The 20,912-nt window shown below is 33.3% G+C and overlaps 1 protein-coding gene across 1 annotated transcript; it reads left to right on the top strand.

Annotated features, from left to right (window-relative positions):
- Positions 1–293: 293 nt before the first annotated feature.
- On the top strand, positions 294–19,430 carry LOC132556617 (beta-adrenergic receptor kinase 2-like). Its single transcript, XM_060221050.1, has 16 exons — positions 294–380; positions 1,597–1,683; positions 3,911–3,972; positions 5,926–5,977; positions 8,752–8,843; positions 9,068–9,167; positions 9,603–9,818; positions 10,367–10,461; positions 11,367–11,474; positions 12,362–12,428; positions 12,789–12,889; positions 14,343–14,505; positions 14,922–15,084; positions 16,007–16,161; positions 16,948–17,064; positions 18,822–19,430. The coding sequence occupies exons 1-16, from the start codon at positions 354–356 to the stop codon at positions 18,999–19,001; spliced, it is 1,785 nt and encodes a 594-aa protein (XP_060077033.1). The 5' UTR covers positions 294–353; the 3' UTR covers positions 19,002–19,430.
- Positions 19,431–20,912: the final 1,482 nt, after the last annotated feature.

Below are 20,912 nucleotides of genomic sequence, written 5' to 3'. Positions count from 1 at the left end.
AAAACTAAGAGGACATTAGTCCTCTGGTAGACTATAGTTTTACATCTGTACCTCCTTCTGCCTTTTTTCTTACTCTCTCTTTCCCTACACTTCTTGTTGCTGGAACTTCATACTTTGGTTACACATTGGGAGGTTAACCTTGGTAAGGCGATGTGTCGGTGTGGAACTGTTATTTGCACAGTTGTTTTGTTTGTAGAGAAAATCAATTATAGAAACTTTATAAACAATTCATGAAATAAGTTAAGGTGATTTAATTCTGTTTTTTTTTTTCTTTTCAGATTAAACGGTTTGAGAAATTAGAATCTGATGAAGAAAGGATAAAATTAGGAAAAGATATTTACGACCAATTTATCATGAAGGAATTGTTATCACAATCACATGTGAGTACTGATTATACATTTTGTTAGCTCACCTGATCCATAGGACTGGTGAACTCATACCTGTTATCTGGCTGTCTACTTTTCCTAAAATTATTATTAGTCAGGAATGCCTGAGTGGTCACAAACATCCTTTAGGGGAAGGGGGCTTAATTTTGCATAAATAAAAGGTCTGGCATCTTTGGGGCTTAAGGGGTGGAACCCAAAAATGGAAATTTATCATATTCTATGAATTCTTTCTTCTTTTTAAGTAATGATTGAATTATGTGCAAATTTAGTCTGCAGCATCCTTTGGTGAAGAGAACTTAACTTTATACAAATGGTGATTCTTTCTCCTTGGGGCAAAGGGATGGGACTCCTGATTTTGAACATACTGTTAAATCACTAATTTTCAAATGGGAACCATTTTCATTAAATTCATTGGTACTTTAAATCCACAAATTCATATGTCCACAATTGATGAACAGATAGAATTTGACACAGAACATATTTCTGATGGATTTCCTGGGCAAGGTTTTCCCATGAAATCAAGTATCTGTGAAAATGTTAATTTTGATAAAAACCATGAAATTTGAACCCGTTAAAAATATGATTTAACAGTATATAGAGAAAGTTTCATTTTCATAAATATTTGGAAAGTCTGAGACCCTGGTATACAGTCACCTTGACTCTATTGATATATTGTGGCCTGGTTATAGGCCTTATGTGGGGAGCCAGACAGACACAGCCATGTGATTCTGTGGCTGATATATCCAGTCTGTTGTGTAGTAATATGATGTTAGATTTCTTGTTTATTAGCCGAGACAAGGAAAGTTGGTGTAAATGTCTTACTTTGATAGGAACTCTAAGCTTGTTTAACAGCTGTATCAGGAGAGGGCTAGTCTTGTTAGTTATAAAAACTTGTTTCCTTGATCCTGTATTTCAGTGAACTATTTCGTAACTTTATATGAAATAAGTTGATTAAATTCAGTGGAATTCTATTGAATACTTTATTTTGTTATAGCCTTCTTTGATGCATCAGAAACAGTTATCTTAGCTGTGTGTGTTGTACCTTTTATTTCTATAGAATAGAAATATATAAAAAAAATGATAATAAAATTTACAGGAAAGACAGATTTACATTGAGATATATAAAATATATTCTGTCTTATATAACTATTTCACATTGGTTTTGATAAGATACAATAGAAATCATTCCAGCCCAATGTTTTTGTTTCAGACCTATTCAAAAGCAGCTGTGGATCATGTACAAGAGGCATTAACTGCTGCACAAAGAACTAAAAGTTTATCATCTAATATTTTTGAGGTAGGTGTATGGCTCAGTGGTTAGTGTGGTAAGTAATTTATCAAATGGTTAAAAAATGTTATTGTCATTATTTCTGAATTTACTTTGCTAGTTTTAAATTCACCAAGAAGAAAATAAATGTAGACTGAATTCCTACTTAGATTTCAGCAATTACCGATCACATTATTTCTAAATATTATCTTTGTCACTTACACCATAACAATCATCGTAGTGAGGATAATAGGCCTTTTTCTGTCCAGAATGCGTTATATAAGCCAAGTGACTTCAGAAAAAAAGTCATTTATCACCTGACTGATTTGCAGAACTCCTCGTCTGTGGAATTTTGTTAGGAAATTGTACCTCACAAAGGCCAAGCAATACATTATTAGTAATTAATCAAGTTTCATCTTCACTAAAAGTACAAATTTATGTGTTTGGCTAGTTGTACCCAAAGAACTATGAAGCTACAAGTGGACAGTTTTGGGAAAATGTAATGGAATTGGTTTGGAAACCTTAGATCATGTTTGTTTTAATTAATCCAGGGTAAAGTTTTATATATTTGGAGAAAGTGTGAGTTTGTTTTATCATATACACAGAGATAAGGTACTCTGTCAAAGTTGTGATTGATCTAGCTTTACAGTTCACAAGATATATCATTCCATTACAGTATAGATGTGAAAAATTAAAGAGAATGATTTCAAACATAAAATTCACATCAAAAAGTATGTGAAGTTTTAGTTAACAGAGAAATTCAGTGTCTGTAGGTGACACGTTAGGATTTCATAACCAATAATGTTTGATGATTTGTCATCTTAAACATTGCACTTGTTCTCAAATGTTCAGATTCATATTGCAATTTTGAACTATCGATAAATGATATGGTTATATATGGTGATTCCTTACGTTCAGGCTCTCCTGTAGTGTTTAAAATAATGTTAACTAGAATTTGCACCCACTTGTGAGTACCTTTTTCACAATATCTTATCTATATTGTTCAACAAAAAATTGTAAAATGATAACATTTCTTTGAATCATCACACCTCCGGTGAATGTTATCAGCAGAATATCTTAAACTTTGAACAGGTTTTTAAGATTGGGGCAACATGACCGACAAAGTGATTCATATTTTATATGAAAAATTAATGAAAAGTGTTTTACTAACTTCTGACAATATTGCAGACAGAGTTGTCTCCCCACTTAGGGTCATGGTATAGGGTTAGTAGTTATAAATTACATGATTTACCTCCCCTGTCTATAATAATTACAACATCCCCAGGGTGTTAGTTAGAAAATGTATGCTTCACAAAATATTGATGCTTGATCAGCTGGTGTAATTTTGTTGGGTGACATTTAAAATATTTAAAATGATTTGAAAGGTTTTCTGTGTCGAGGCGGTGTCAGATGTCACAATGATAACTCCGCTGGCAATTGGTTTCCCGGGTAATGTTATATCCATGAATGATTATGAAATGGTGCAATTGATGTACTTTGCTTGAGAAAGTAGAAATAAAAATGTAGAACAACGTTACTGACACCTGCCATCTAAAAAAATCTCATGAGATTGATACACATATAACTGACATAGTACCAAACGATTGATGAAATGTGAACAAAATAGAGCTGAACTTGTCACAACAAAGTAATTTATAACAAGAGGATCTAAGGCTCTTGTTTGTGTGATGTACAGTGTTTATGAAACAAATTCAATAAAGACAGTTTCATTTAGTGTAATTTGATTAAACAGGCTTATATGATACACTTGCACCAGTTAATAAAATACTGATCAATGCATCTAACCTTTAGGAAACCAGAAATCATTAATTGAAAAGGAAATATTGATCAACTATCAATTAGTAATTCAGCATTTTCTAAGTTATTATCTGTTGACATCCTGCATAAATAGTGTTACTATGATTTTTAAGTTATAAGATAATTTATATCTATAAAGTGTGTCAGTATTGATATTGTCTGTCCCATCAGTTCTGATATCATCAATATTAATTGAATCACCGATTGCCATAATAAAACAGCATCTATATATATGTTCCATCACTTTCAATATGTAGATTTAAAAAAATTTTCTTCGTTACTTGTCCTTTAATGAATAAAATAAATAATAAACAAATGGTATGACGAAAATGTACTCATCAAGTCAAATATTAACTATAGTATACACACTCATTCTTATTTTGTCAAATTATTGTATGATATAATTTGTAATTAAAACTTTTTTTTTTCTAATTTTCAGCCCTACATAGAAGAAATATGTAATTCCTTAAGATATCATATATTTGAGAAGTTTTTAGAAAGGTAAGTAGTGGAAAGGGAAACCAAGCATTATGATACACTTTGATTTAGAAATCTTCCTTGTATTCTGCCAGTTAGATACTCACATTAAAAGATAAAGCTTTAATATGGAATGTTTTACCCCTAATAGAACTTACACATTTTCACAGGGGGATGTAATACATCTTAGCCTGGGACCATGGTTTGATTTCACAATAGAATATGATAAAGTGTCAGGTCACTTGCTCAACCACATAGGTATCCTTGTATCTGGGTACTCCTGATTCTCTCCCACAGTAACAGCCCCTCCTGTGCTTCCATGTAAGTCTGATTAATGTCAGGGGGATAGGTTGTTTTAGAATTGGTGTAAGGTTATTTTCTATTTTACTTATATGACTGTTCAAACTTTATTTTACTTTTATAATGTTTTGTTCTAATGTGAGTTCTCAGTTTGATGGGGATGTATTCCCCCTGGCAACTGTCTTCTTCAAATAGCCTATAGGCAATGTTCTGATTAGTCTTGATTTGACAGCATTACATATGTACGACACAAAAGTCTCACACATTTTTTTATGTCCTACTGACATTGGATGTGACTCATTGCATTTTTGTTGGCTCAATACCAGTTGTTTTATGCTACACTGATCTACACTGAGCTGACTTGATGTGGTATTCCATGACAATTTCTATAGTGACACATTTAATACTTGTTAAGATACTGGGTGACTTGTATTAGTAACCTACAGTGACATAGATAATCATCCGGATTGATTTCTATGTGCCCCTCCTCTTTGATAGGGTAGGAGTAGGGGTTTACAGGAAGGTGGATGGTGGTGAGAAGTAGGGGTTTAGAGGAAGGTGGATGGTGGTGAGAAGTAGTGGTTTAGAGAAAGGGGGTGGTGGTGAGAAGTAGGGGTTTAGAGAAAGGGGGTGGTGGTGAGAAGTAGGGGTTTAGAGAAAGGGGGTGGTGGTGAGAAGTAGGGGTTTAGAGGAAGGGGGGATGGGGGATGGTGATGAGAAGTAGGGGTTTAGAGGAAAGGGGGATGGTGATAAGAAGTAGGGGTTTAGAGGAAGGGGAATGGTGGTGAGAAGTAGGGGTTGAGAGGAAGGGGGTGGTGGTGAGAAGTAGGGGTTTAGAGGAAGGGGGATGGTGGTAAGAAGTAGTGGTTTAGAGGAAGGTGGATGGTGGTGGGAAGTAGTGGTTTAGAGAAAGGGGGCGGTGGTGAGAAGTAGGGGTTTAGAGGAAGGTGGATGGTGGTGAGAAGTAGTGGTTTAGAGAAAGGGGGAGGTGGTGAGAAGTAGTGGTTTAGAGGAAGGTGGATGGTGGTGAGAAGTAGGGGTTTTGAGGAATGGGAGATGGTGGTGAGAAGTAGGGGTTCAGAGGAATGGGAGATCGTGATGGTGATACAACCAGTATTTATTACTATTACTGTTCTGTTCCATCCTAATCCATGTCGTCACCAGAAACTTCTCTTCTTTAGAAAATAAGGTATAAGAATACCTTGTATTAAGTTTGATGTTTTAGGATTCCAATATTGAGAAAATATTTAATTTAGTACAATAAAATTTCAGTGCAATGTCAATCTTTGGCTAATTAGTGCAGTGATGAATTAGTGCATTTGCAATAATTACTATGTAAACAAAACACAGACACTGCAATTAGTAAAAAATTCAGTGCAATGTCACTCATGATTAATTAGTACAGTGATGAATTAGTGCATTTACTATAATGAAAATACATTATTCAATAGTACACATAATAGGCCAGACTTTCTGGTAAGATTTTTGTATCAGTTTGAACAGTAGTTCATTATGTTGTTGTTTCAACTTACAGTTAAACTAATTGGTCTCCAGAGATACACAGTATACATATTATATTGTTTTTAATGTTTTAGGATCCTACAATTTCAGAACAAAATTTAAAACTTCAAATTTCTATAAGTCTTTTTGAAAACTATTTTCATTTCTTTTTTGCAGTGAAAAGTACACAAGATTTTGTCAATGGAAAAATCTAGAACTTAATATACAGGTGAGTGATGATGCTTTGAGTTTTGTTACTAAAACTCAACTCCATTTTACAATTACTTTTATCAATGAATCAGATTTAAATTAAATTTGTTGACGATGTTGATATCCCATTTATTTTCGGAGATGAATCTCAGAAACTCTCAAGTTCCATCAGAGTAGGTGACCAGATCAAGCTTTCCAGACGATGACCAGGTCAAGCTTTCCAGACGATGACCTTGTTATATAGTGCTTATCTGTCGTTTGTGTGTCGCTGTTTCACCACAAACAGCACTGATTGGATTTGATACGAAGACAAGAAAAGCAAACAACACATCAAATTTATAAATATTCCCAAATATAAGTGATATAAATAAATATCATACAGAGTTTGATTTTTGTTCAGAAAAAAAAAATCAAAAGGATTTAGGTCTGATGACAGAAGAAGCTTTCTGGATTACAAAGGTTTGAAGGTCTTTGGACTAATGGATGGCTTTCTGGGCAAAACGTTTGAAGGACTTAGACTGGTGTAACTTTCTGAAACACAAATATTTTAAAGTCTCAAATTTGTATGGCTTCCTGGAACTCAAATATTTGAAGGACATCTTAGATGTGCATTGATTTCCGGAACACAAAGGTCAGAAAGTCCTAGTTGTGTGGTGGTGACATATACTGTCTCTATATGTCCCATCCTGTCTCATCCTGTTCACAATTAACATCAAATTGTACACCTGATCCTGTTAAAGTAATCATCACTCAATATTTAAGGGTCAAAAGTTACATTTGTCAACTTTTCAAATGCATAAAAAAGGAAACTTTTATACATGGCATTAGGGTCATCCATTTCTTACAGACATATTCTAGTTACCAATATATATGATGGATTGAAATGTTTTTGCATTCCTTCTTATGAAAAAAAGTGATGTCTGCAGGTATCCAGAAAGTCTGATTAATTTGAAGGACACAGTTAATGTGCACATTTTGTGCAGTTTATTTTACAAACCCAAGGGGTTGTTGTTGAAATGTCAAAAAGTTACATAGCCAGCAATGTTGGATGATAGGGATCTATTCGCGACCACTTCTTAAAAATTGTGATCAATATAGTATGGTGTAGTTGGTATAGACCCCTCCATACATAGACCAGATCCCTGTATCTTTAACTCTACCAACTAGTCCCAGTATGTCATTCACTGCAGTTATTAAGCATGAATTATTTCTTCTTCAAGCCACTTCAGATGTCTGACTCTCCTCACATTTTATTGATTAATTTTTTTTCAGGAATTAATTTGGTCCACTTGTATTCTGTTGAGAACTAATATGTTGCAATAAGCCTGCACAACAGATGGGTCTTCCTGTATGCAGGATGTATTTGAGAAATTTCTTAGGCAATTTAATTTCAAGGCAGCTGCTATACACATAGAAGAAGAATCATGTTAGGGTTTTACCTAATAGATTTTAAAGTCTTTACGTCATTTATCCAGAAATGCATCAGAAGTGTTTAAAAAAAATCAACAGAAAATTAATTACAATAAAGAATTGGACAAGAAGGATAATATTAATCAAAAGGCATGCTTCGAGCTTCAGGTTTGTTCAAATAAATGACCTTGACCAAACTTTTAATGTCATAAGGATCAAATTTGTTGAAATCTTTACATAATTACTAAATAGCCTACGAAGAATTAACAAATTGTTCTTACAAGCGATCTCCTTGATCTTCTCTCATGGTCACATTTAAACAGAGGTACGTAAGTACAAGCGATCTCCTTGATCCACACTCATGGACACGTTTAAACAGAGGTACGTAAGTACAAGCGATCTCCTTGATCTACTTTCATGGACACGTTTAAACAGAGGTACGTAAGTACAAGCGATCTCCTTGATCTACTCTCATGGACACATTTAAACAGAGGTACGTAAGTACAAGCGATCTCCTTGATCTACTTTCATGGACACGTTTAAACAGAGGTACGTAAGTACAAGCGATCTCCTTGATCCACGCTCATGGACACGTTTAAACAGAGGTATGTAAGTACAAGAGATCTCCTTGATCCACACTCATGGACACGTTTAAACAGAGGTATGTAAGTACAAGCGATCTCCTTGATCCACGCTCATGGACACGTTTAAACAGAGGTACGTAAGTATAAGTGATCTCCTTGATCCACGCTCATGGTCACATTTAAACAGAGGTACGTAAGTATAAGTGATCTCCTTGATCCACGCTCATGGTCACATTTAAACAGAGGTACGTAAGTACAAGTGATCTCCTTGATCAACGCTCATGGTCACATTTAAACAGAGGTACGTAAGTACAAGAGATCTCCTTGATCCACACTCATGGACACGTTTAAACAGAGGTACGTAAGTACAAGCGATCTCCTTGATCTACTCTCATGGACACATTTAAACAGAGGTACGTAAGTACAAGCGATCTCCTTGATCTACTTTCATGGACACGTTTAAACAGAGGTACGTAAGTATAAGTGATTTCCTTGATCTACTCTCATGGACAAGTTTAAACAGCAATTAGTAAGTACAGAGCAGGATATTTTACCAAAAGCACTAGGAGTTCTCATACCAGGAGATTAATCAGAGGCATCGAAGACGTAACGTCATAAAAGTGTAATGAAGTATGGGTTCTGGGGTTGACAAATTGAGTTGGACTTGAGACAAATTTAATGAGTAGCAAGCGTTGTGGAATGCTAGCTGTAAGTTAGGGACAGGCTGACTTAATTTAATGTTATTAGTGCACAATGTTAAAGGCACTTGTTTTAACCAATTTTGTAACATACATTGCAGTTAACGATGAATGACTTCAGTGTACATAGGATTATTGGGCGAGGTGGCTTCGGAGAGGTATATGGTTGTAGGAAAGCAGATACAGGCAAAATGTAAGTAGCATCAGAGGCACAATAATCAACACAAGTCTAAGATGGTGAAGTGGACCATTATTTTTATTTCTAAAGGATATAAATATTTAAATATCCAGTTTCTTTCTTCACTGTTGTGAAATGTTTACACAACAGAAGTAAGGCAATGACTATAAGAAGTGAGAGCAATGTCTAGAGTCTGAACACTGTAATCTATTACTGTACAACTTTATGTGTTTCTCCAGGTATGCAATGAAATGCTTGGATAAGAAGAGGATTAAGATGAAGCAGGGAGAAACTCTAGCTTTAAATGAGAGAATAATGCTATCTCTAGTCAGCACAGGGGTACGTCTAAAGATCGGAAGTTTATCATTTATTTATATTTTCTGTTTCGTTATCAGTTTATGATTCTGGGAAATTTTAAGTCCATGGTTCCTTGTAAACAGTCAGAAATGTTCATATGTAGATTAAAGGGGCATAATATGGTAGGAAACTTTCTAAAGTAAAACAAATTTGAGACCAATATGTTTAAAATATTGGGTATGAAATATAACCAATGATACATTGTTATTCTCGTGTGTTTTTATGTGTATGGTTTTGATAGAAGTAGACCATTATATCATTTAATTACACCTGTGATTAAAAGATTTTTTTTCTTGTTTTTTTTTTTGTTTGTTTTATTTTCATTTTCTGTGTTGCCATTGTCTCCTTAACAATTGATTCAACTTTCCATAGAAAATCTATGAACATGTCTTATGTTATTTTTTGTATGTGCACCAGCAGGAAGGCAGCCCTTTCATTGTGTGTATGACATACGCGTTCCAAACACCGGAGAAGTTGTGCTTCATCTTAGATTTGATGAATGGAGGTGACCTTCACTATCACTTGTCCCAGCATGGTGTCTTCTCAGAGAGGGAAGTCCGTTTCTACGCTGCCGAGGTCATCCTAGGATTAGAACATATGCACAACCGATTTGTGGTGTACCGAGATTTGAAGGTTAGATATACAGATGAAAAGTTAATAGTTAATACATTTTCCTATTATGAATTCCTTTGTCAATCCAACATTGTACAAATTTCGGTATTTGATTCATCTGGATAAAAGTTTAGAAAACAAAGTCCATGTCAGATAAAGAATTTGTGATATTTGAGTTTATAAATGATAGAGAAGCTTCTAACTGGTAAACCTGCTTTGATTGTGTGCCCAAAGAACACAAAAAACACCAGCACAAAGGAGTCCATTTCTCATCTTCCTGAGAACCCTGCAGTAAGCCAAGAGGGCTTAGGTGTTAGAGATAGAGAGTATACACTGCATAGTTAAGCAAAGTTAAACTTGTATGGTTAATGGAAGAACATAACTGCCAGAAATTTTAATCATTTGTGAAATTTATCAAAATTAGTATTTTTTGGTCCTATTCCAAATTGATAAACCAGGACTAGTAATGTTCATCATGTGAAAAAATCTGTTGCTACCACAAAAATTTTCTCTTTGTCAAAATCCTAATCTGATGATTTATGTTTATCAAACATTGTATTATATTTCAGCCTGCAAATATTTTATTAGATGAAAATGGCCATGTGAGAATATCAGATTTAGGTTTAGCCTGTGATTTTTCCAAGAAGAAGCCACATGCCAGCGTGTAAGTGAACGTTTATCATAAAGCATTGGGGTTTGTCCAAAACTTTTGATAACTTATATACCCTTGTTAAATACTTCAGCTAGTTATGTTGTATGTAACTTCTAATGAGTTGATGTACTTTGGATTAGGTCATTGTTTAATATGTTCTATATAGCTAGATATTTTTGTAGTTTTGCTATTTCATGGGACGTTAATTTGAAAATCTTATGGATTTCATTTGCGAAGTAAAGTTTGACAAAAACCTATTGTCTTATCAGTACCATCACTACCTAACTTACAGTTATTTACAACATCTAAATTTTGTAGAATAAATGAAATGTAATACTAAGTAATTGTACATTTTTTATGGAATATATCCATTTATAAATAAATAGAAGTTAATATAAAAATGAATGATAAGTTTAAATTATTAATATAAGACATAAGTCTTGTTCAGTCATGCAGGTGCTTGGTTGATTAATCAACAATGACATATTTCAAACTTAACATCAGAAGCAAATTTCATGAAAATATCCTCTAATATTCAGATCATGTTATTTTTGATATGTTTCAATTTTCTTTTCTTTTCTTAAACAAAAAGTTGTGAAAATAGTAACTGGCAAAAAATAACCAGCTATGCTACAACTTGTAATGATTCATTTATAGAGGATTGAAACAGGCTCGTGCATTTCAAGTATATAGTCTCTCAGATTCTCTTATTTCATTGGCTAACAATACCACATATGGACTATAAACTGAAATTAAATACAACTATGAAAGTATCATGGACATATGTAGATGTGTAATTTGAATGTTGCTGGTATATATATTGGTACATATAAAAATGTAAGGATCTAATTGAAATGAATTGAAGACAAAGAGAGGATGAACATCAATGTTTTATTTAATATGTTGGTTATCTACAGGGGAACACATGGGTATATGGCTCCTGAGGTCCTATCTAAGGGAACACCATATGACTCCAGTGCTGACTGGTTCTCTCTAGGCTGTATGCTGTACAAATTACTAAAAGGGTGAGTGTGTATTGGTCAGTATTATGAAGGTACAGTGCATGTAACTGAGGATGATAATGATTGGTCAGATCGGTGAATTCTTGTGTGAATTATAATTCTTTGATGTTTAGTTAATCTCAGGTGAGAGAACTCATTGTTTACTCTTAAACACAAGTTATGATTGGTTGGTTCTTACATGTATGATGATTGGGTACTAATCTCTCAGACACGAGTGATGATTGGTTGGTTCTGACATGTATGATGATTGGGTACTAATCTCTCAGACACGAGTGATGATTGGTTGGTTCTGACATGTATGATGATTGGGTACTAATCTTTCAGACGTGAGTGGTGATTGGTTGTTCTTACATGTATGATGATTGGGTACTAATCTTTCAGACGTGAGTGGTGATTGGTTGGTTCTTACATGTATGATGACTGGGTACTAATCTTTCAGACATGAGTGGTGATTGGTTGGTTCTTACATGTATGATGACTGGGTACTAATCTTTCAGACGTGAGTGGTGATTGGTTGGTTCTTACATGTATGATGACTGGGTACTAATCTTTCAGACGTGAGTGGTGATTGGTTGGTTCTTACATGTATGATGACTGGGTACTAATCTTTCAGACATGAGTGGTGATTGGTTTATTTTTATTTGTCAGTTCTTAACCGCTTATTTTTCACTGGAAGTGGTGATTCTTTAAATTTTTGATGAGTGAGGATTACCACGTAGTTATTTTCAAGATGGCTTTTGATTGGTTGATTGTTGATGGCTGATTTATAGGATGTATTTTGATTGGATAATTGAGGGTCGTGTTTATACTTGATATAATTTCATTCACCCTTTGATAATCGTAGCTACATTCTTTGATTTTAATCATCATTTGTCTTTATATTTTTACAGACATAGTCCCTTCAGGCAACACAGAACCAAAGACAAACATGAAATTGACAGAATGACCATGACTATGGTAAGTTTACTCAAACACTTTAATTTATAAACCACTGTGTATTCAGAGTCTGTATTGATGTAAACATAGCTTAAAACAAGATAGATCACCTCAGGTAAAACTTCAAACTGCTCGTGAGCAGTGTGAGATTGTAAAAGAAATTTTTTCTGTTCTGATGAACATACATTTATCTTGAGATACTGTTAACATAACACAACAAATATGTCATTATTTTGATTTAAGAATGATCACAGAAAGTTGATGGTTCATGGCAATATTTCCCAGCAGTATGTATTGAAGCATTCATTGTTTTCTTGTCATAAAATTTTTCAATATTTTCTTTGTTTTTCAATGTTATATACTTTATTTTCTTTCTTGTAGAATGTAGAGTTGCCAGATTCCATGACGTGTGAAATGAAGGCTCTATTGGAAGGACTACTACAGCGGAGTGTAGATGACAGACTAGGCTGTATGGGCAGGGGGTATGTGTGTGTACAGGGTGAAATAGATACCCTTCAAAAAACAATGACAGACTAGGCTGTATTGGCAGGGGGTATGTGTGTACAGGGTGAAATAAATACCCTTCAAAATAATGACAGACTAGGCTGCATGGGCAGGGGGTATGTGTGTGTACAGGGTGAAATAGATAGCCTTCAAAAAACAATGACAGGCTAGGCTGTATTGGCAGGGGTATGTGTGTACAGGGTGAAATAAATACCCTTTAAAACAAAGACAGACTAGGCTGTATGGGCAGGGAGTGTGTGTGTACAGGGTGAAATAAATACCCTTCAAAACAATGATAGACTAGGCTGTATGGGCAGGGGAAATGTGTGTGTACAGGGTGAAATAAATACCCTTCAAAACAATGATAGACTAGGCTGTATGGGCAGGGGAAATGTGTGTGTACAGGGTGAAATAAATACCCTTCAAAACAATGATAGACTAGGCTGTATGGGCAGGGGAAATGTGTGTGTGTGTACCCTTCAAAACAATGATAGACTAGGCTGTATGGGCAGGGGGTATAAATACCCTTCAAAACAATGACAGACTAGGCTGTATTTGCAGGGGGTATGTGTGTACAGGGTGAAATATGTATCATTCAGATTAAATCCATTTGTAGAAACATCCATTAAATAACCAATACTGTTCTGGAATCATTTGTTTGTAACTCGTTGTATTTGAATTGATTATGGATGGCTGTGTTGAAGGGAAGCAGATCTCTTCAGTGTCTGTGACTGGCATAGTGTAGTTCAAATGTAATGCAGTTCTGTTAAAACCCAATCCACATTATTAAATTTTCAGAAATATATTTGAAGATATTGTTCCCAGTTAGACACTATTTCCAGACAGATGTCCAGAAGCTAGCTGTGTTTAATCAATATTTCACCAGACAAAGTCTATGTGGTCTTGTTTAGGGACTCCCAATTATAACTCTATTTTAGATACATCATTCATCTCAGTCCTATTATCTTTGATTATATAACCATTGTAGGAATATTTCGGGGTAAGATTTACAAACTTACAAACTAATGAATCATTGATATATCATCCAAAAATATTCCTATTGTAGCCAATTAGTGGACAAGGTGACAGATCATTATTGATAAAGAAAGATAACTCCTGCAGACAAAATTAACCAATTTTTCTGTGATTATCTGCATTTCACTGTTTTTGAATGATTTTAAAATTTAGATAGTTTTCAACAATATATTAATAAAGTGTTAATGAGACATGAAATATATTAATAAAGTGTTAATGAGACATGAAATATATTAATAAAGTGTTAATGAGACATGAAAGTAGTTTTCAACAATATATTAATAAAGTGTTAATGAGACATGAAAGAATTACCAATTTACAAAACAAAAAAATCAAGCTTTGCTGATTCATCAAAAGTTTATTGATCAATATGTATATAATTATCACTTTATACAGAGCCCAGGAGGTGAAGGAACATCCATTTTTCCGAACCATTGATTGGACTCAGGTGTACCTCCAGAAATATACTCCGCCTCTCATTCCCCCAAGGGGCGAGGTCAATGCAGCCGATGCTTTCGATATTGGGTCCTTTGATGAAGAAGACACAAAAGGCATTAAAGTGAGTAGTGAAATTTTTGCAAAATTTTATGGACAGTTTCTGTTACTGAGAAATACCCCTTTTTTATGCCATTTACTGTAAACTAACATTATTTAACATAATCAAAGTTTAGCTCCCTTTTTTTTATTTGATAAATTAGAGCAGTGCTTACTTTGCACATGCATAAGAAGCACTATAGAGACAGCATATAGAAACTGTAATTTACACCAAACTTTCAGCACAGAAAGTGCCACAATGATAATACCACTAACATATATCTTTACAGTAATATTTCAGATTTATTCTGCTGAGGAACAATGTGTTTCCTGAAGAATAAGATATTCAGGATGTTTAATGCATGAAAAACAAAAAGTATTTTGAATTTTGCACAAAGTTATAGAATATTAATAGATGACATGATATTTTTGTGTTTCCAGTTAGCAGAAGCTGACCAAGAATTGTATCGGAACTTTCCATTGGTCGTCTCAGAGAGATGGCAACAGGAAGTGGCAGAGACGGTGTTTGAGGCAATCAATACCGATACAGACAAGCTGGAGCAGAAACGGAAGCAGAAACCAAGAATTGATGATGTGGATGTTGGTATGTTTTTCCAAATAAATTTCAGCTGTGTTTCAGATTGGCTGCCTGAATTGGTTACAAGGCAGATTTGAAACAAGCCAGAATAATAGATGATATAACAGTTTTTTAAACACAACTATTCAACTTTCAATTAAGGTTGAATGAATGCATGATTTTCTGACTTTGAGTCAGAGGTTCCATAGTGGTCCCCTGGCCCCTGTAATAAGCCCATATTCTGACTTTGAGTCAGAGGTTCCATTGTGGTCCCCTGGCCCCTGTCATAATCCCATCTTCTGACTTTGAGTCAAAGGTTCCATATTGGCCCCATTGCTTCTGTAATAAGCCCATATTCTGACTTTGTATCAGAGGTTCCATTGTAGTCCCCTGGCCCCTGTCATAAGCCCATCTTCTGACTTTGAGTCAGAGGTTCCATATTGGCCCCATTGCTTCTGTAATAAGCCCATATTCTGACTTTGAATCAGAGGTTACATTGTGGTCCCCTGGCCCCTGTAATAAGCCCATATTCTGACTTTGAGTCAGAAGTTAGATATTGGCCCCATGGCCCATGTAATAAACCCCTTTTGTGACTTTGGTTCAAAGCCTGTAAGTGAGAGGTTAGGTGTTGGTCTATGGCTCCTGTAATAAATCCATCCCTTGACTTTACGTCTGAGATGAGGTGTTTACCAACTTAGGTCAGTAGCAGTCATTTATGGTATCACCGATTAGTTTCTACTATATTCAGCCATAGGTTATTAAACAGCATCATTATTTCAGAGATAAAATACAAGATATATGGTTTTGATATGTAGGTGTATAGCTAGTCATGTTGTAGCACTTAATCAGATGGATTTTACTAACATATCCAATAAAATAAGGTAAATTTGAGATTAATTGATAAAGATAAGTGAGAAGGTAAATCCAGTGTGTAAGCTTGTGTTTTCAGGTCCAACAGACTGTATAGTGGAAGGAGAAGTGCTAAAGTTAGGAGGACCTTTTCTACAAACATGGCAGAAGAAACACCTCAAATTGTATCCCAATAGATTAGAATTTTACAGCAAGAACAAAGATGGACAAGTTGTTCGAGGAAAAGGAGTGGAGGTATGTCGGGTGGTGTAAGATGATCACAGTAGGGCAAGATTTCTGTACACTTCCATTTCTGATGCTCATATAGAGATTTGTTACTGGTGAAAACCTTTTTATTACTCATTGTAAGAAGTCAGCTTTGTTGAACTCCAGATCTCTCCCTGAATACTAATAAATGATGAATTAAAAGCCGTCCATAAATTATGATGAGAATGTACTTATACATAACAAATATTGGGCAGCTCTGATATAAAGGATTTGTTGTGACTATAACAACATCTCTGTGTGGTCAACAGCAATCATACAATGATATTTGTGTTAACAACAGTTTTGTGTAAAATTTGAATTAATTGATAAAGGTCATTGATGTATATTAAATTACATTATTATACACAATATGTAATGAATAAACAGTCTTGATTATAAAAAACATGTAATATTGAACAAAGCCCATGTAATGTTGAACAAAGCCCATGTAATGTTGAACAAAGCCCATGTAATGTTGAATAAAATCCATTTAATGTTGAACAAAACCCATGTAATATTGAACAAAATCCATTTAATGTTGAACAAAACCCATGTTATCTTGAATAAATTCATTTGATGTTGAATAAAATCCATTTAATGTTGAATAAAACCCATGTTATCTTGAATAAATTTGTTTGATGTTGAATAAAATCCATTTAATGTTGAACAAATCCCATGCTATCTTGAATAATTCTATTTAATGTTGAACAAAATCTTTAATTTTAAACAAAATGTAATTTTGAAATCTTGTTACCTATTGTTTTATTTTTTCAGTTGGTGTCAATGTTGGACATTAAGGAAGTGTATCAAGAATTTCAGAAGTTGAATAAAACAGAAAACTGTATAGTTATAGTACAGAAAAATGACACAAAGCTAGCCATCACTTCTCCTGTAAGTGGAACCCTTCGTGGCCAACACTCATCAACGGTCGTTAAATACCACATGTAGAATTGGACATATTAATGAGATTGAGGATCATTATGTTTTTGAATGTTTTTTAGAGTTAGGATTATTTTCAGTTTGCTTTCTAGTGTAAGGTTAAAAAGATTACTGACAACATGAATTAGAAACAGTACAGTGATTATGCTTGGTTGTAATTGAAGTTGTTTCAACTTAAAATAATTCTAAAGTATAATTCTAAAGTATACCTTATATATAGAATTGAAATTTCAAGACGCAAAATGTAATATACAGTATGCTGTTTTGATAATACATATTTACTGAAAAGAAATATAGAATTTATTTGTCAATAACTTTCTTTTACACAACTCATCTTTTAAACTATAAACAGTATAAAAAAACACACATTTTGGCATAGATATTGCTCGATATTTGTATATATATAGGTAGATATTGATAAGATATTGGAATATAAGTGGGTAGATAACAGTACATGTATATATGTCGGTATAGTGATATTGGCATATAGAGATATTGGTAATATATAGATATTGTTATATATAGAGATATTGGTATATATAGATATTGGTAAATATATAGATATTGGTATATAAAGAGATATTGGTATAGATAGATATTGGTATAAACAGAGATATTGGTATATATATATAGATATTGGTATAAACAGAGATATTGGTATATATATATAGATATTGGTATATACAGAGATATTGGTATATATATATATATATAGATATTGGTATATATATAGAGATATTGGTATATATATATATATATAGATATTGGTATATATATAGATATTGGTATATATAGATATATGGTATATATAGAGATATTGGTATATATAGAGATATTGGTATATATAGATATTGGTATATATATAGAGATATTGGTATATATATATATTGGTATATATATATAGATATTGGTATATATATATAGATATTGGTATATATATATATTGGTATATATATAGACATTGGTATATATAGAGATATTGGTATATATAGATATTGGTATATATATATATATCGGTATATATATAGATATTGGTATATATATAGATATTGGTATATATATATTGGATATATATAGAGATATTGGTATATATATATATATATATATATATATACATATTGGTATATATAGATATTGGTATATATAGAGATATTGGTATATATAGAGATATTGGTATATATAGAGATATTGGTATATATATAGATATTGGTATATATATAGATATTGGTATATATATATATATATATATATTGGTATATATAGATATTGGTATATATAGATATTGGTATATATAGAGATATTGGTATATATATAGATATTGGTATATATATAGAGATATTGGTATATAGATATATATATAGATATTGGTATATATAGAGATATCGGTATATATATAGATATTGGTATATATATATATAGATATTGGTATATATATAGATATTGGTATATATATAGAGATATTGGTATATATATAGATATTGGTATATATAGATATATATAGATATTGGTATATATATATATATATATATATATATATATAGATATTGGTATATATAGAGATATTGGTATATATATATATATATATATATAGATATTGGTATATATATATAGATATTGGTAATATATAGAGATATTGATACATAGAGGTATTGGTATATAGGTATTGATGTAGATATTGGTAAATACAGTAAGGATGGTTTATGTTACAGGACAGGGTACTGATAAACCAATGGAAGGATGAGATCATCAGTGGATACAAGACCTCTACACAGATGATGGCTCAGATGACAACCAAAGCTAGCAAGATGTATGGTGCGGCTATCGCTAATAGTCCTAGCTCAGAAAACTTCAAACCCCCTCTAGAACATAGAAACAGCAACGGAAGCTAGGCTAAAACCCATTTAGTCTGAGTTAGCATGTCAGAAACAAGTGTCGCTTACCAGTGGGCATCCTGTGAGATATCACCTGTGTATGGAATCTCCTCTCCAGTTGTGAAGGGCAACCTTGTTTCTATAACAAAGATATCTATTGAATGTTTGATCCAAGAGTTGTTGATTGAAGGTCGTCACTCTGTGGAAAATATTTTAATTTCAAATAAAACCTAGGAATATATTTATGTTCTACCAGAGATCTGATGCAAATCCAAAATAAAAGCTGTTGAGGAAAGCTGCACACTTGTTGGCCAGCCTGAACAGCAGAAGTCCGGCACTGTGGATTATTTTGTGTATTTCTTTGGCTGGAATGAATATTTAGCTGTATTTAAAATATTTATTCATTTTGTGCCAATCATCAAATATCAGAAAAACAAAAATATGAGATGGGAGAGTGCACATGGAAATGGATAATGTTTCCTGGATTGAAAGAAAATTGTCATCAAAAGATTGATGTGCTTCAAGGCTGTGATTGGTTATTTTAAGCACCTGGTGTCCATGTTATGCCGTGACACACCATTCAATGGCTGAAGACTTCTAACCTGGTCGGACATTTTAATTTACATGCTACAATTTTTATTTTATCTGTGATTTCTAATTGTTATGATGATGTACATTTCATATACTTGCATTTTGTGATTGAAATTGGCAAAAATGGAAAATAGTGTTACTATTTTTTAGTACACGTTTCAGGTAGAAAAGTTATTGTATGAACCCCATTTTATGCATATTTAGATCTGACCTATGACCTCTGTGCTAAATGGGGAGCGATCTCTGTGTGCGTTTAAAACCTCCCCTGGAAGCTGTATATGTTATCATAAAGTCTTATTTTAGATTCCCCATTGTTCATAGTTACTCCAAAATTTAACCCGTCATTCGAGAATGTTTTAAGAATTTGTGAGTTTCATGTACAGAACTTAATGTCAGACATGTGACTCTAATCACGTCTTCTTCATCAGGCTCAATAACGTTGAGGCAAAATTGTCCTCATTTGCTTTATAAATTGTTGAAATCTTGTATGAGTATTTATGACTATTGTTGAGATAGACCAGTTTACCAAAATAGCTTTATGTTGTCATCCTTTCTTAGGATGCCAATGTTATAATTGTGGATTTCTTCATTGGAGAATTTCTTTTCAACTGTTTTATAATAGAATCTTCAGTGATGAAGCGGTTTGAAAGTGTATCATACAATGTAATGTATCAGTGCACCAAACGTTTTGTGATTCAAATATCCAGACAGTTTACAATATTGTGAACTTTGCACATGGCTTCATCCTGAAGATTCTGTAAGTAATGAGAAACAAGCTTTATCATTTATTCAACAATATGGGATTTCCTCTATGCTTCTTGTTTTTCCAAAAATGTCGATGTTTGGACAAAGGAATTTACACTTAAAATTTCATATCTATGTCCAAATTTGATAGCATTGAAAAGCCTGATGTTCGGTAATAAAGATGAAGGCTTTAAGTTCTTAGACTTAATCCCAGTTTTTATCAAACATGAAATCCATTTAATTAAAAGATGATCTTGTTCATTGTTTATAAGATTTCAGTAGAATGACTGTAGTAAACTATTCATACACAGGAGGGCTACTTGTTATAATTACTCATCAACAGAGCAATCAAAAGATCTCCATAGTGTGTTAGAGAAATAGGAATTCACTAATAGTATCTCTCAAACATTTCTCGCTGTTGATGAATTCTTAAATATTAATCAATGATTAAACAGTATTGGTTGGTATTGAAACATCATTGATTCATAATTCAGCATAAACAGACAGTGTTGAATATCAGTAAAACATTGTTGAGTGATGTCGACTGTTAAACAGTGTTGAATATCAGTAAAACATTGTTGAGTGATGCTGAAT

The sequence above is a fragment of the Ylistrum balloti genome, unplaced genomic scaffold, assembly GCF_031769215.1.
Source record: "Ylistrum balloti isolate Yb309-2 unplaced genomic scaffold, AGI_CSIRO_Ybal_v1 Utg370580, whole genome shotgun sequence".
Taxonomy (NCBI): Eukaryota; Metazoa; Mollusca; class Bivalvia; order Pectinida; family Pectinidae; genus Ylistrum; species Ylistrum balloti.
Note: the sequence above shows the minus strand (reverse complement) of the source record. Positions and strands in the feature narration are given on the sequence as shown.